The sequence below is a fragment of the Hippichthys cyanospilos genome, chromosome 2, assembly GCF_059441005.1.
Source record: "Hippichthys cyanospilos isolate Australia breed blue-spotted pipefish chromosome 2, RoL_Hcya_1.0, whole genome shotgun sequence".
Taxonomy (NCBI): Eukaryota; Metazoa; Chordata; class Actinopteri; order Syngnathiformes; family Syngnathidae; genus Hippichthys; species Hippichthys cyanospilos.
In genome coordinates this window covers 33,282,597-33,299,303 of record NC_142370.1, presented here as the reverse complement: position 1 = coordinate 33,299,303, position 16,707 = coordinate 33,282,597, and the positions used below count along the sequence as shown (strand labels likewise).

Genomic DNA, 16,707 nt, shown 5'->3' with positions numbered 1-16,707 from the left:
GGTTACCATGCCGGTTGTTAATGGGATGGATTGTAAAGATTACGGAGCGTCCGATGCGCTAAGCGACCAAAGTATGACACGGGAGATTATTATCAAATCAATACCCTCCTTTCCGCCCTTTTATAGTTTTCTGCTTTTGATGTCCTAATCGCTGGTTTCACTTGAATATTGAACGGCATTTGAAGCAGACGATGGAGACGCGTGTGTCATTCCGTTTACGCGATGATGAAACTGTTTTTGAGCAAGACGAAGGAGGGGAAGGAGTTAAAAAAAAAAGAGGATGTGGCAGTCTGTAAATGATGACTAAAAGGGGAGTGGAGTGTAATTTTAGAGCCAGCTGCGAGTGTGACACCAGTGCTGCTGGCCATTTACTACACAAACACGCTGTGGGACTTTATGACAGGATTCTCAGGGGGCTCCTTGAAAATCTTTTAACTTTTCAAACAAAATATATTGTTTCACAATTTGAAAAGCAGCCACAATCTCGGGGAAATAATTATGCTTCCAATGTTGCACAAAAACCTGACTTTCTTATAAGATTTTGTGTATTTTCTTCATTTAATTGCCTTTTTTGTTGAAAGACAAAATCAAAATTGACAGCCAAAAATATCCATATCAAACCTTTCTTTTAAAAAAAGACATCAACATAACAAACGATGCACCATATATTTATGTATTTCTCATAATACCATGTCAAGTTCAGCGTGAGGCCTTCTAGCTGGCCTTACTGTCGCCAACTCCTGATCTGATTGGCTACCTCAATGATCTACTTTGTCTCTGAAGGCCTCGGGCAGATTTCATTCAGCCTGGCGACACAAGTATGCTGAATTCTGATTGGATAAAACTCTAAGCTAAAACGATAAGCCTGGAATGAGCGTAACCAAAAGGATAGAATATGAAAATCAAATACTTCAAATAGTCAAATATCAAATAGTCTGCAAGTTTTTCGAGTACTGTATGTGATCTAGTAGGTAATCTTGATGGGGGCATTGACAAGACCATCAGACCTTCAGCTCGTCACGTTTCTTTTACCTTTTCGACATAGTTATGTTTCGTAATCGCTTATCTTTTGTCTTGTTCTGTTTCCATGTATTTTTTTTGTTTTGTTTTTTTTTTTTTTTGCTCACTTGTACTGAGACAGCGAGAGCAAATGCATCAAGCTGGTCTTTCCCGTTGAACCAGTCCCAAAAATGACACAGCGCAAAAAACCAAATGGAATAGACTACGATGAAACTGAGCCAAATTGCTGACTAATGGATGCATAATGAAGATTCGCGCGATTGTTGCGCTTTCCGATTGTATTTCTATGAACGCAAACGATTGTTGCTGTTGTGTAACTGTACTGTAAAACACCTCGAATGAATGATTCGTTCAAGCCCAACCCATGCTTGCATATCGTTACCATAATTATTACATTTTATACATGTTTATATAATGTCTCACACAGGGCACATTCACACAGTTCGAAAAATCGAAATAATCGGATAAAATCATGTAATGTTTTTTTTGAGTACAAATATTCAATCCCAAGTACATTTTTGAAACGCTGATGATTTTGTTTTTCAACTGTTTGGCTAAAGGAAGTGTCTAAAAATGACTAATACTAAATTAAATAAAGTAGTCCGTTACTTGAGTAAATAAGTACTAAATTACTCAATTTCTTCAGACATTCAAATAACCAATATTGATTACTTTATTAGTTTAGTATCCAAAGTAACCTATTACTTTAGTACTCATTACCTAAAGTAATTGATTATTTTAATCCTTAACTACCTAATAGATTACTTTTAGTAATTCTAATAATCTCGATTAATTATTTAAGATAATAAAAGTACTAAAATAACTGATTATTTGCTAAAGTACTAAAGTAATTGATTAATTGAGTACTTAAGTACCCAAAGTAATCATTGTTTGGTACTTTAGTACCTCTAATAATCAATGAATTACTTAACGTGCTAAAAGTACTAAAGCAATTGATTACATACTAAAGCGACTGATTAGTTAAGTACTTAAATACCAAGCAATTCATTACTTTGGTACTTTAAGTAATTGACTTCTTTAGTACTTGATTCATTAATTAGTCAATTCCTCATCAGCCATTTTAGACGCTTCGTTAGGCTAAAAATGAACTGTGATTAATTTTGATGCCATGGTGACTCATACAAAAAGAAACAAACAAAAAAAAAGATTATAATTATTTTCTTCACCCTAATTCAGAACCACAGACAAAATATGTTGTATGCTGGTACTTAGATGTGATGGTACTGAGCGTTTCAAATTTCACGTCGCACCGGTCCAAGATTACCTCAAAAAACGAGTCTTTTCTTTCGAATAGCGGAAGAAACCAGAAAAGGTCTCGTTCCTATTACCGCTAAGGTAAATTCATTGATTTTGTTTCTAAATACGCGACGCCCCTTTGACGATACATGCTCTGAAGTGTTCAAAGACGGAGAAGTGAAATGACGGCTGCGCGAAATCTTCGTGCGACCTGCAAGATCGAAATAGGTCAAACTTCCTTGCTGACGTGACGCACCGACAGGATAACTCCGCTATTTAAATGCAATCGGCACAAAATGACTGCGGCGGAATTCAAATATTTTCCTTCTCTTAGCACGATGCGCGCGATGGACTGTAATGGAATATCATTCTTTAGCCCATATGCAAACATTCTCGCTTTGAATGACCGGTTGAAAAAAAAAAACGACGGCGGAGAAAATAAATGCGGTTGCGTGGGGGTCACCGGCTGAACAATGACATTGTTGTTTCTAGGCTTAAAGTACTATTTCCTACATGGGAAGTGTGTTATTATCAGTTATTTTACAAGCCAAAGGACGTTGTGTATCCACTCACTGGGAAGTCTGCCTGCCAAGTGGTTAAAGGGATTGTTTCTCCACTTAAAGATCCAGTGCGTGGATCCAGTGCGGTTACGGTAGGGTGGCCAGGTTTTTCAAAAGGAAAAAGTGGGATACGGCAAGTTTGCTGAGTGCGGAATATGCGATAACTATTAATAACAACTCTAATTAATGGGGGTTGTGTTAGCATTTAGCATTAGCTGAAGTTATCTGGGATGACGGTTCAACGGTGCTAATTTGTCAATGCAAATTTTTCGCAAAAATGAAGGCCGAAAGTTTTTTTTTATTCTACTGTTTTGCATTTTTATATCGGCCGTATTCTTACTTACGATAATTATCGTAACGGGGCGAGCGAGGATGTCGGTTGGCTGTTTGCAGCATTTGCCAGCGCGGCTAACAGCAGCTCGTGTTAGTTGAGCTTGTTACGGCATTGTTTTCCATAAAAGAAGCGAGCAGACTGAACAACCGTCCGAGTCCATCCTTGTTCATACACAGGAGTATTACTAAAAATGATAATTATGTAAAAGTTATGATGTCTCCAGCTGACTCAGTTAAGTGTGGCAAGGTATTCTGTTTGAAGCGATGATTATTTGTGGTCTTTTGGCATATACACACAATCATAAACTATCTATCGCAAAATGAACTCGAGCTGCATCGCGAGGAAAAGGATAAAGGGGCGCATTCACCCTTTACACTTGCGTTGCGTTCGCTGACTGCTCACAGTGTGGGAAATCTAAAATACATGTAACCTGCAACAAATATATAACTTATTGTTATGAACACAAGAATATGAAGAGAGTTTAGCAAGGTGAGATTTATTCTGTTTTGCTATAGTTTTTATGTTGTTGCCAGTGTTCTAATAGGGTAACAGAAAATACCAGAATTTCACCCCTAAATTAAGGGTGCGCCTTTTACGCAGGTGCGTCTTATATTTGGGGAATTATGGTATTTGTTTTGATGTCTGAGATGTCCTACTGCGTGGATGGTCATTGAATGCATCTCCAATCATTTGGGTGAGGGTGCACACGACTTGCTTTCTTTTGATTCTCCGTGTAGCTATCGATTGTTGAATTTCAGTACTTTTTTTTCCGGGGACAAAACCATTTTCATAAAACTGAAACTCAATTTGCATCACATATCTCTGCCCCAAAACTCACTACGGTCTGACTTCACATCCCGTCATTCGTCAACATGGAAGTAGGAAGTAGCTTCATTTACAGTTATGAGGTGGACGTAAAAATAAACGCTTAAACTCCTTTTTGTTTGTTATGAAAAATCGCTATGGCAACTACGTGATTGACATGTCCCAAACCATTGGCGAAATCCGTCGGGACTCAAATTTGTTTCAGCCAGCAAATTTTGTCTTTTGGAATAAAATTCATGGCGGGACATTTGTCTAAAATCAAATGTTTCAAGAGACAAAAATAGTGTAGATTTTAGGTAAAAAAAAAAAAAAAAAAGCTGACATCACCAAATATCAGTTTCTTAGTCATAATTCAATAGAAAAATATAATCAAAATATCATGTGGTCTATGTGTATTTTTACCAAGCAAAAAAATACTTTTTATTTTTATCCCAATATTCAATTCAATTATTTTTTTTTAATTAAATCTGAATACCCAAATTCCTCATTAGGTGCAGCACTACTGAAGTGAAATCCCATTTGTCAATTAATATCACCCTAAAGACAGTGCTTGATAAATAATTTTGTTAATTGTTTTGATATAAATAGTCAACTCATTGTTAATGCCGACGAAACAGTCACACACACCCTTGAAAAATACAAAGCGGATGTGACTTCCCGGGATTTATTTGTTCTAAGTGTGTGTGTGTACTTGCATGTGTTGGCATGTTTTATTTTTCCCCTCGTAGGCACAAAAGACTAACTGTTAGTAAATGTTAGACTAGCGTGTATTTATAACCAGTATTCCCACTTGTAACGGACTTTTTGTTCTTCTTTGTTAAAGCGTACACCATTGTCCTCTTGCGCAAGGGCAAAGGTCGTATTTCTCATTGTCATTACCATAAACAGCGTGCTTGTTTACCAAAGGGTTTTTCATCCTAATGGGGGCCTGTCTTCAGGCAATCTGCGGGGGCGCCTCCCAGTGCGAAGGATTGACGTCAACCCCCCCCACACACACACACACACACACTCGTTGGAGTAACTATAAATGAGATCGTTATCTATGCAAATTGTATGAGTATACCTGGAATCATGTTCTTTTTAACATTAACAAAGGAAAAATAGTAAGTCAACTTAGAACAAATGGTAACTTTTTGCAGTGTTTTGCAAAGACCCCCCCCCCCCCCCCCCAAAGGAAAGAGAAAATACAATATACAATACAACAATATAATACAAAATCATTTTCGAGGAAAATAGTATAAGGAGACTTAAAAGTGTGTCCTTTTTAACATCAACAAAAGGAAAAAAAGCAATATGAATCAAGTATCAATAAATGTTAACTTTTTGCAACGTTTTATGTTGTTGTTTTTTTTTGTCATTTCAGCCTTGCAACATTTTTAGTTCTGCCTATTTTTGTCTTTTCATTTGTGGACAATAATCATATTTTTTCTCATATTTTCGAAATAAATAAAAATAAATAAAATAAATAAATAATAATAAATAAAAATAAATAATAATAAATAATAATAAATAAACTATAAATGAGATCATTCGCTATAAAAATTGTATAAACGGACTGTTTGTTATTTAAATCAACAAAAGAAAAGAGCAATATAACTGAACTTTCCAAAAAAAATTTGCAGCGTTTATATAGGTTACAAGTTAGTCTGAAACATATAAAAATATCTCAATGTATGTCAAAGAACCTGAAATAAAAATATAAAACCGTAAGTATTTTTGACCAACGGAACCATTTGATGCTGAAAAAAATATGAAATCAGTAAATCATAATCTGTAACTTTAACAGAAGCATCAATCCCTTAAACTCTTAAACATTTTAACCCGAAGAAAAAGGTAGAAATGATTGTGCCGATTTTTATTTTTTAAAATCACATTAATTCCAAATAACATCGCTGACAGCAATTCAAAACTTTATAACTCCCTCACAATGAGTGCCACTGCACCACCTGGTGTTTCCGATGTGCAATTACACATCACAGCAAAGACGTCTTTCCCTCCGTTGCAGCCCACTATTTGAGAAGCTCTAAGAGCTACTTTGGACTGTTCTACTCTACCATGGCAACTTTCTCGTTGACATTTGACTACCACCCACGTAAGCACGCCGATGATGTCACAGCAAATTGCTTCAAGCCGTCTGTGTGTGTGTGTGTGTGTGTGTGTGTGTGTGTCTGTGCACACCCCCAGCATTTTCCCAAACGGTTCCCCTCCAGGATCCTGTTTTCAGCCCGAGATGAAGCAATAGTTCCCATTGAGTCAAGCACGCAATGCAAATATGCTCAACAGCATGCAAAGAACATGGAAATATGCGCGGAAATCTACGTCAGGGGCCAGACAGGCGGAGAGTGAAAAAAAAAACGACACTCGCAATCCCAGCGCAAACTCGACAGTTGAGCACAATCCGTCGCGCGCTGACTCAGGTCTTTGATGTTCTAAACTTAGGTCTGGCGTGTTAAAAAGAGTCAGCAGACTTTGTTTTGGCAGCGGTTTTGTGCAATTAAATTTGTGTTTTTCAGGACTTTGGTAGCGCTGTGATTTATGCAGAAGACTCCAGAAATATCTTTTTGTAGAAATAACCTTCAGTAGTGGCGGCAACATCGTTGTATTTAAACCAAATTAAAGACTTAATGTAATAATTGATATAAAGACTAAATATGATCATTTACAGCAGCGCTTCTCAATTATATTTCGCACGCTTACCAATCATTTAACACGCTGACTCTAAATAAGATTATCCATAAAAATCGTATAATTATACCTAAACCCGGGTGTCTTTTAACGTTAACGACAGAAAAAAAAAGCGATATCATCAATGTTCGACAGCTGTTAAGTATTTTTGACAACGTTTATACGGGTTACAGTTTAGTCTAAAACTGAAAAAAATAACCCTAACCCTAACCAAGTGCATCAAAGTGCCCGAAATTTAAAAAAAAAATGAAAAATTCTTATTTTACTGCAATTACACCACATGACAAAACACGCACCCATCTGTCACCCCCCCCCCCGAAAAAAAAATCGATTTTCTTCAATCATTGTGGTCATGTTTTTAAGGGTCCAGACATTCAATCCCACAGTCTTATTTATATACATTTTTCCAAATATTTTCAAATATTAGACTAAAGAAGTATCTAAAAATGACAAGACATGATACAAACTTTTTATAGGTAAAAAGGCGAAATAATGCCACAACAAAGCACTTAGTAATTATCATAAACATTTTATGAACTACGAATCCAGCAATCTGCCATTCTTGCAAAATTTCTTATTTCCACGCCTTATCGCATTTTGTTACCAAATGATGGAATTTCCGTAGATTTTTTTTTTTTTTTTTTTTTTTTTTTACAATATCATAAAAGCATCAATGAGAAAAAAAACACTAGGGAGCTGAAATTTCCTAAAGATGATTAAAACATGTAACATTTCAAAATGAAACAGTTCTCACATTTCTATGAGATTGCAGCTGGACTTTGTGTACAAAAATAATATTTGTCCAATTTTTGGACCATATAAAACCGTTATAATTACAATATCTGAGAAGCATTTGAAGAGGATTTATTCCGTTGATTTTCCTACGATTTTTGCAACATTCCGTTGAGCGGCGGTCAAACCGAAAATTCTTTGTTGACTTGTGTTTCACCTCAAGACAGTAGGTGGCGGTAGAGACCAGATAATGTCTATTTTATTGACTCTGTGGAGCAGCGGAAGAAATGTTTTGTCGCCACGTGATTTATGTTCTCGGTGTTTGTGCCGACACAAAAATGGAGTAAATCAACAAACGCCGTGAAAATTTCTATCTCCTCTCTGACGTTCCAGATTCCCGCGTGTTGTTGGCGGTTTTGCTTCCCATGGACCTGAGGGTGGGAGAGCGGGGGATGCGCCCCGGCTCGGACACGGCACTCCTCACACCGTTGCACCCGCCGCTGCTTCTCAGCCCGTTTACCCCGCAGACCCGCACCTCCTTCTCCCAACAGCAGCTGCAACAGCACATCAGGGTACAAAGGAGAAAGACCTTCAATATTACGTTTTGTAAAACTAGTTCTGAGTTCATGGCACATTTCTGAATTGATAGCAAATCTCCTCAAATAATTAAGAATAAATTTGTCGATTTGGTATATACGTTTCCCTTACAACTGGGTAATATGGCCAAGGAGGATCACAATTTTTTACGATTATCTCCGATTTACCATTGTGATTTAAATCGATTTGAATGGAGGAAATAAACCAAACAAACATTTATTTCAAGATTTGATATGTTTGGTGTGGAAAATGTTCAAACAAAAATAAGGAATCTTGACTCAGATATGTTTTTAACGTAACTTAGCATTTATTAGCTGGTGCGTAGCTTGTTTAAAGGACTAGGCCACTCATTTAGGGATTTTTAGCAGGAAATAGTTAATATTGCCCAGCTCCGATTATAAGATAGATACCGTAATTCCCCAAATATAACTCACTTTTTCCCCCAAAAAATGAAGGCCAAAAATATGCTTGCGTCCTATAAACGGTAGCTTAAAAAACGGAATCCAACCCTAACCTTAACCCTAAGCTGAGTATTGACGCACAGATGTGCATTTTTATATCGTCCATATTCTAATAATTACTATAACGGGACAAGTTAGAGGCCGGACGTCAATTTGCTGTTAGCAGCCGGTGCCTGTTTCAGCTAACAGCAGCTCATATTTCAATAAAAGAAGTGAGCAGACTGAACCAACGTTCGAGTCCATCCTTGTTCACGCGCTAAAACCGAGAGGATCACGTAAAGGTTATGATGTCGATCAATCAATTCGGCTGATTTAATTAAGAGTGGCTACGCATCGGTTATTTTTTGTGGTCGTTTGCCATGTACACACGATCATAAAGTTGGTAAAACACAGATGCTGCGCAACTTGGAGTATTTATGGCAAAATGTTCTCGAGCGAGGAAAAAGTAACTTCTTCAAGGGCCATCAACAATACACTGACGAGGCATTCACTGACCGCTCACAATGTGGGAAATCGGAAACACAGTTAACGCCCGACAAATGTATAAGTTAAGGATACGAACACAGTAAAATATGAAGAATTTAGGAAGATGAGATTGAATTTTCTACGTTTACCGTGCTTAATATAAATATTGAACGTCTAGTTTAACATGGAGCAGCGGAGACGTGAACAGGAACACCATGAAAAGCAACAAGAATTGCAGCAGCTCAAAAACAAGGACAAGAGTCAACAAAGTGAGTCTGCATGCGCGCGCACACACACACACACACACACACACACACACACACACACACACACACACACAAACGTTAAACTCTTAGTACAATCGTTGAATTGGGTTATACACTAAGGTTATTGCTTTTATTTAGAATTGGCCAATGCTTTGAAATACAGTCATATAAATCATAAAAGGGCTTTAATCGCTTATCATGCCCAAAGAGCGCACATTTCTCTGTTATCTTTTTATTGAAGCATTTCCTCTGTTTGCTTCTAGTTAAATATAACCTGACTGGAACAGTGGGGTTAATTTTAGCTTTGAATATTGCTCCAAGTCATTGGGTCAATATTGACTCGCACACCTTCTGTCACTTCTTTGTACACACACAAACACACACAAAACAAGTGCAGCACAGTGCTACATATTCACTAAAAGGCAATGTGGAGTTTTTTTTGTTTGTTTCTTTTCCTCAGATTTAACTATTTACTGTCAAGCACGCGGAATGTGAAGCATATTCAAAAATGACTCATAAACTCGTTGTGTGACTTTTGCCGGTGGACGGACAGGTGCGGTGGCCAGTTCATTGGTTAAACAGAAACTCCAGGAGGTCATCTTGAAGAAGCAGAAGCAAGCGGCGCTGGAGAGAACAAGCGGAAACGCGCTGACATCCACGCCGGTGACATACAGGTCATACAAGCTCATCTATATTCAAAAGATGAGCAGTAAATATTTACAATAAGTCTTTATATAGATTTAATATATATTGTATAATAAGTAGGAACGTGCTCCTACAACTTGTCGTATTTTCCGCACTATAAGGTGCGCCTAAAAGCCTTAATTAAAAAAAACAAAAACGGATGGTGCGCCTAATAATCCGGTGCGCCTTATATATGGATCAATATTGAGATTGGGATTGGTAGATGGGGAATGAAGTGATAAAGTAAGATTTACCTTTTTCTTTTGTGTGTTTACACTTGAACAAGGTCGCTCATATTGAGTTATTATGCTATTGAGAGTTTAGACTTATTATTTGAGTTATTATTGTTATTACTCAGTATTACTATATTGTGATTGCACTGGAGGAAAAGTTCCCTGATATAAATGTTGTGCTACATGTTATATCTTGCTGTTAAAAGATAAACTGTCACGGAAATACTCATAAAATAAAACATAAGACAGTTGTTTATTCATTTTGGGAGTGAATGGAGTTATCAGAAAGCTGCTTTGTAATCGACGAATAAAGTGTGACTGCTTCTACTCTTGCGCCTTATAATGCGGTGCGCCTTATATATGGAAAAAGTTTGAAAATGTGTCATTAACTGAGGGTGCGCCTTATAATCCGGTGCGCCTTATAGCGCGGAAAATACGGTACTCGCTCAAAGGCCAAATGGGTTCATTCGAATTTGTACTTTGTGCTGACAGAAAACTGGGTCCGGACCAGAACATTTCCCCCCAACCTCTGGTTTCATCTCCCTCGCTGCCTTCCTCAGAGAGTTCAGAAGGGACGTGCCTACGTAGGGCAGGTAAAATACACGATAATCACTACGTTCACATTTTTCTTGGCACCCATACTTTTTTAATATAATAAATAATAGTATAATGACTATATATATATATATTCTCCCAAAGTATTCTCCCAGTAAGTCTCATCGATGATTTTTTCCTTAGCATCAGAGCCCAATTTAAAAGTGAAGCACAAGCTGAAGAAACACCTCAACACCCGCCAGAGCCCGCTCACCCGCAAAGAGAGCGCCCCGCCCACCGTCAGACACCGAGTCCCCGACACACTTGGTAACAAGGGCGTCCATTTTTTTTTTAAACCTTTTGACTTTCAGCATCCCAATGTTTTACCGGTCGCCGTCCCAGCAGACTCGTCGCCCAGCAGCAGCAGCACTCCGGTCTCCGGCTGTAGCTCCCCCAATGACAGTCTTCCCAGCGAAAACGGCATTGTGCCATCTGCAGGCGGCCTCTCTCACGAGGTAACGTGCCAAATACGCCACTCGTCATTTCCTTCAAGCCATTTGGAAATCAAAAACAGCTCAATGTTAATTATCTACACCGATTCATTCGGCACAATAGCTTTCGAATGCGTTTTCGACCTTTGCTCGGAAGTGAATTTCAACTCATTAAACTTTCTCTTCTACTAAGCATATGTGCCGTTAATTAACTTGCGTGAAGGTTTTCCGGAATCTTGCCAAAACACATTTTTGAAAAGCCGTCATTTGAAAGCGGTCCATTAAAAAACACATAAAACGGCTGCATTCGTTCACTTTCATTTAGTGCATCGGTACAGTCATTGCTAACAATACATATAATTTATATATAACGTGTAGCATCCTACATACATAATTCCAAAAGTCACTTTTTTATGATTCTTTTAACATTGTAGTAGTATTTTTATATATATATATATATATATATTAATGGACCTCCTCCGAGGTGTCTAATTTGTTGAGATGGAAAATCCAACAGGTTTGAAGCTAGCAGGTGGTAGGATAAGAAAAGTGATGTGTTGTGCATTGAGTATGGCCAGAGACGGAGTAATAACATGTTTAATGCAGCGGCACAAAAACCCGCCGGGAGTAGTGAGTTTGTCAGCTGTTTATACATAATTGATTTAATCACAGAAAAAGTAAAAAGAAAAAAAAAAAAAACATAGCGGGCAGTTGTCACACCTGCTGCGTTTGTGTGATTCATGACAGTTGATGTGTCTAATTATGTCTTTAAATGGTTGGAAAGCTACATTTGGTGAAGGTCATTTTCCAAAGTTTGCTCACTGAAACGTACGTGTTTGATTGCCTTTATTTTTGATCGCATTACATGCCGTTTTAATTGGTGAAGGTGTCATCTTTTGCTTGTATCAGGCACAGAAGCTGCTGCTCAGAGATGGCACTTTGGCAAACTTCACCATCCAGAGTCCTTCCACTCTGCCCACCATCACGTTGGGACTACCGGCCAACGCCAGGGTAAACATGGCGCTCACATAAATGGCATTTGTTGACATCACTACAGTAAAGGTCACCAATAGAAGGACACAGCCAAAAATTAAAAACAATCAAAGACGTCCATCTATTGTCGGAATATGTACTTTAGCGACGATAATCATTTATTCCGCACTAAGGTTGGGCGATAAATCGATTCAATTCACTTTATTTTTTCATTTTAAAATTCAAATACAGCGGACCCCCGCTGGTGCTGCACAATTCATCCAATTTTAATCACCGCCAACATTCATTAAGCTGATCCTTAACATTTAAAAAGCCAACTACACTACACTTTGTCATCTTACCACCAGGGGGCAAAGATTCCCATATGTTTGCATGACAACAATCTCTGCTTTCACCCAATAAGATTATTTACCAGTGTGAAATGGCATTGAGTTTCTCATCTGATCCTTATATATACGGTAGACCCATTTGAGAACAATTGAGACCCATTTTGAAAAATCCGATTAGATTTGAAATGACCGAAAAAGAGATTTTGACTGCTAATTGATTCATATTTGCTTCGAAATAAATAATGCACTTGGTTTTATGTCGGCTTCATTTTTTTTTTTTTTTAGTTTAGTTGGCAAATTAAATTTTGACAGAAAATGAACGATTTACTGCTGAAAATGACTAAATAAAAGAAACACAGGTATCCCTTTTTTTCTGAATATTTTCCTTTCAAAATGTATTCATTGGGCCTTCCATAAAAATCATTTAAAATCATAATTGTCCAGAATGATAGAAAATAATGTTTTTTTAGTTTTTGGCCATGTCTCCCAGCCCAATTCCACATTTCCAGTCCATTTTTAATACTTGAATTATTTTTCAAACTGCAGCACACAAGGTTTTAGACATAATAACATGATGCAACACATACTTTATTTCTCTTGCACAGGTTGAAGGTGAGCTGTCCTCACTTAAACTCGGTCGAGGGCCTTTGGTTACAGCCGGCAGCCCCCAGGTCTTATTGCCCCTAAGCAGAGACGATCAAGCTGGGCACCTCGGCTCACGACTTCCTGTTATCATCCTGGAGCCTTCTGGGCTGGTACACGCTCCATTACTCAATGGTGAGATGGTGAATTCATTCACAAATTGATGAAATCGCTCAAAAGAAGTCAAGATGTAAAAGTATTATGAATAATATATATATATATATATATATATATATATATATATATATATATATATATATATATATATGAACTTGGAAACAGACTTTGACATGATGCATAGCAACTTACATAAAGGCACTAGGGATGGGAAAACGAAGCTTCGTGAAGCACAGGAAAACGAGGCTTCGTGAAGCACTTGTGATTTATGAATACACGGTGGGGCTGCACAACTAACCAAATTTTAATCACAATATTGAATGCCACAATTAATTAAGCAGATTCTCATCAATATTAACATTTAAAAAGCCGACTATGTAAATGAAAATTAAATGAAAATTTGAATGACATTTCGACTGCTAATTGCTAAATTTGCTTAAAGTAAATAATGTGCTTGGGTCTATGTACGCTTTATTTGTTTTTCTTTGGTTTGCACTGAGCTAGTAAATTAGCTGTGTTGCCCTGTGTGCCAAGTTTTTTGCTATATCTTGGGCGAATTTGTTTAATTATTATTTAATTATTTTATTTTTTTATATTTTAATATTTTATCTTTTAATGTATTACTATTATTAGTAGTAATTTCAAGCCTTGAAACCATGTTTATATACTGCTTGTTTAAAAAAGGGGCACTAAATAGACATGTTTGACCAAAAAGGATGAATAATCGTTTTTTCAATATTGTCCAAAATAATCGTGATTATTATTTTGGCCATAATCGTGCAGCCTGCATACGCGGTATGTTTTTCCACCTGTATTGAAATACCTCTTGCCGTCTGTCTCAAACTAGTTCCAGGACTGGACTCGGTCCCACTACAGTTTTCCTCCCACATAGACCAGCTGTCTCCAGGGGGCGCTCAGACACACAAACCCCTCAGCAGAACACGTTCGGAACCTCTCCCGCAAAGCCCCAGGATGCTTCACTCGCACCTTCTCCAACAGCACCACAACACGCAACTACTGGAACGATTAAAACAGCAGACACACCTTGGCAAGGTAGGCCGGCTCTATACTTAAAAAATATATATATATTTATGAAAAAAATTCTAAATCAATGCAGACCTCGTTGTCCTCAGTGAAGGCCAGTATTCATGACTCCACTGTCAGAAAAACACTGGCCAAAAACTGTAAAGCACGGTGGTTGCAGTGCGATGGTCTGGGGCTGCTTTGCTTCCTCAGGACCTGGACAACTTACTGTGATTGACAAAAAAAAGAATTCTATTGTCTACCAGAAGTTATTTACTCGGTTGTGCCCTCAAGCCCAAGCGCTCTGGGATCATGCAGCAGGACCACTGTCCAAAAAAAGTCCACCTCGGAATAGTTGCAATGGAACAAAAATAAGTTTCTGGAAACGGGAAAAAGGTTCGAAAACTTCTAGAAAACCCTCCAATATGGCAGAGTTGAAGTTTTTTTGCAAAAAGGTGGTCTGAAATTCTTCAACAGGGGTGTGAAAGACATTAGTTCTCGGAAACATTTGATTTCACTTATTGCTGCCAAAAGTGTCATTTAAAAACGGAATCTTATATACGTATCTTTGGGTTGTTTACGTTTACGTTTACATGATTGTGATCATTTGGAATCAGAATTTGTGATCTTAATCTGGCGTGAGTTGTTAATCTGTTCGATAATGTGTCAATGTTAACATTTTACTGGGCACAGCGGACACTTTTCTATTTTTAAGTCCTAAACAGGCAAGACTTTTCAGGATTTAGGAGAAATTGTAGCATGTTTCCGTCTTACAAATAGAAAAGTGTCCTCTGTGCCCAGTAACGGGTTAACTGCTGCCAATATCAAATGAATTCATGTTATTCATCTGTAATTATTATACTAAAGTATATTAAGTATAATGTAGCGGTACTATTATGAACCAGACATATGATTTTACCTTTTACTAGTTTCTGTGTTTTTTATGCGCGTGCGTGTACAGCTCATGTCCAAGTCCAGCGAGAAGCCCAGACTGCATCAGATCCCTTCGGAAGACATGGACTCAGAGGACGGCGGAGGAATGTCTCCAACGAAGCCGGCCTATCAGAGCAGATTGCGGCCAGATTCTCTGAGGGAGGCGGAGCCGGCAACAAGCAGTAGTCAAGAGCAGATCAGCCTACAGCATGCGCTAATACTCAACCAGGTTGGTGTGCTTAAGTTAGGGACGCAGGAAATGTAAAATATTGGTTCCCGAAAGCTGTTGTTCAGTCGACTGTCCTCTAGATGGCACTGTTCACCGTCTCAAGATGGCCTCCATATAGCAGTGGTGGTTGAATGGGATCAATTTGGAGTAAATCCTAATTAGAACCATTTTCAAAAACGATTGTCACTATTCAAAGCAAAATTTTAAATCAGTTCTTTTGATTCAAACCAGATATTTTAATCAATCTTCTTTTATTATAATACTATACTTTATTTTGTCATAATGTACATAAGCATGTATTAGTTCCCCTGTACTTGCAGAAACTCAAAATTTATATTAGTAGTAATTGACTGCCAGATCTGGCAGTTGTTATGCTTTCTGAATGTTAAGACTTTCTCTGAGTATTGGTCTCAGTTTAAGAACTCTGCTATCGCGGATAGACACTTGGAAATGGAACCAAATATTTTTGTTTGAAATTTTGTTTTGCACACTTTCATGCAACAAGAAAATCTACTTAATCAAGGGAATAAGCAAAAGAATAACACATTCTACAAATATTCCATAGCGACAATCATAGTATTCTTTCCAAATTTAGAGCAAATAAATTGGAACATGAAGAAGTTGTTTCTAAGTTGTGTGACTCCTTTGCCAAACGTTTTATGCTTTTATATCGTTTAGTTTTTGATGATGCTCATTAGTGACACAATTTTTTGTTACACTACACATTTACTGGAGATGCTGAATAAAATTTGCCTAGAGATACAACTAGAAATGTAGTTCCAAAGTTTGATTAATCAGACATAGATGGAACGGCACTCAAAAAACTCAACAAAAAAATTAGATGGTAAATAGTACCACAAAATCAATAACAATTGGTTGATATAATGGTTTATGATTGGAATGATATAAAGGGGAAATATTTAAATACACTTTCATACAAAAAAATGATCAGATTATTCAATTAATTGATGGGATAATTGAAAGAATAATTCATTCTAAAAATATGTGACAGCAACAGCCCTAATAGTTTTCCTTTCAAATTAAGAGTGAATGAATTGGAACATGAAGCAACTTATTGCTAGATTACGTGGCGGTGGCTCCTTTACAAATTGTTCTATGCTTTGATTTTGTTGCGTCATTAGTTACACAAAAATGGGTTGTAAAGGGGCTACTATGCTAAAAATATGTTTCAATGTTTTAGGCGATTTCTTAGGAGTTAAAGAGTTTCACTGATCCCCATGAGTCCCGATTTGACCTTTCCGTCATTCTCAAATATCAAAATTACGCGCGATGTCCA

The 16,707-nt window shown here is 37.5% G+C and overlaps 1 protein-coding gene across 4 annotated transcripts in view; it reads left to right on the top strand.

The window, feature by feature from the left end:
* hdac7a (histone deacetylase 7a) overlaps nt 1-16,707 on the top strand; it is an 81,776-nt gene that overhangs the window by 43,849 nt on the left and 21,220 nt on the right. For 3 of the 4 annotated variants that reach the window (XM_088407678.1, XM_088407679.1, XM_088407677.1), the window contains 9 exons: nt 7,807-7,985; nt 9,115-9,205; nt 9,756-9,876; nt 10,612-10,712; nt 10,858-11,168; nt 12,054-12,155; nt 13,072-13,243; nt 14,073-14,278; nt 15,210-15,410. In XM_088407678.1, the coding sequence (XP_088263804.1) occupies nt 7,839-7,985; nt 9,115-9,205; nt 9,756-9,876; nt 10,612-10,712; nt 10,858-11,168; nt 12,054-12,155; nt 13,072-13,243; nt 14,073-14,278; nt 15,210-15,410 (1,452 nt within the window). In that variant the 5' untranslated portion in view covers nt 7,807-7,838. The remainder of the gene's footprint in view (nt 1-7,806; nt 7,986-9,114; nt 9,206-9,755; nt 9,877-10,611; nt 10,713-10,857; nt 11,169-12,053; nt 12,156-13,071; nt 13,244-14,072; nt 14,279-15,209; nt 15,411-16,707) is intronic. The other variant, XM_088407680.1, reaches the window with a different exon arrangement.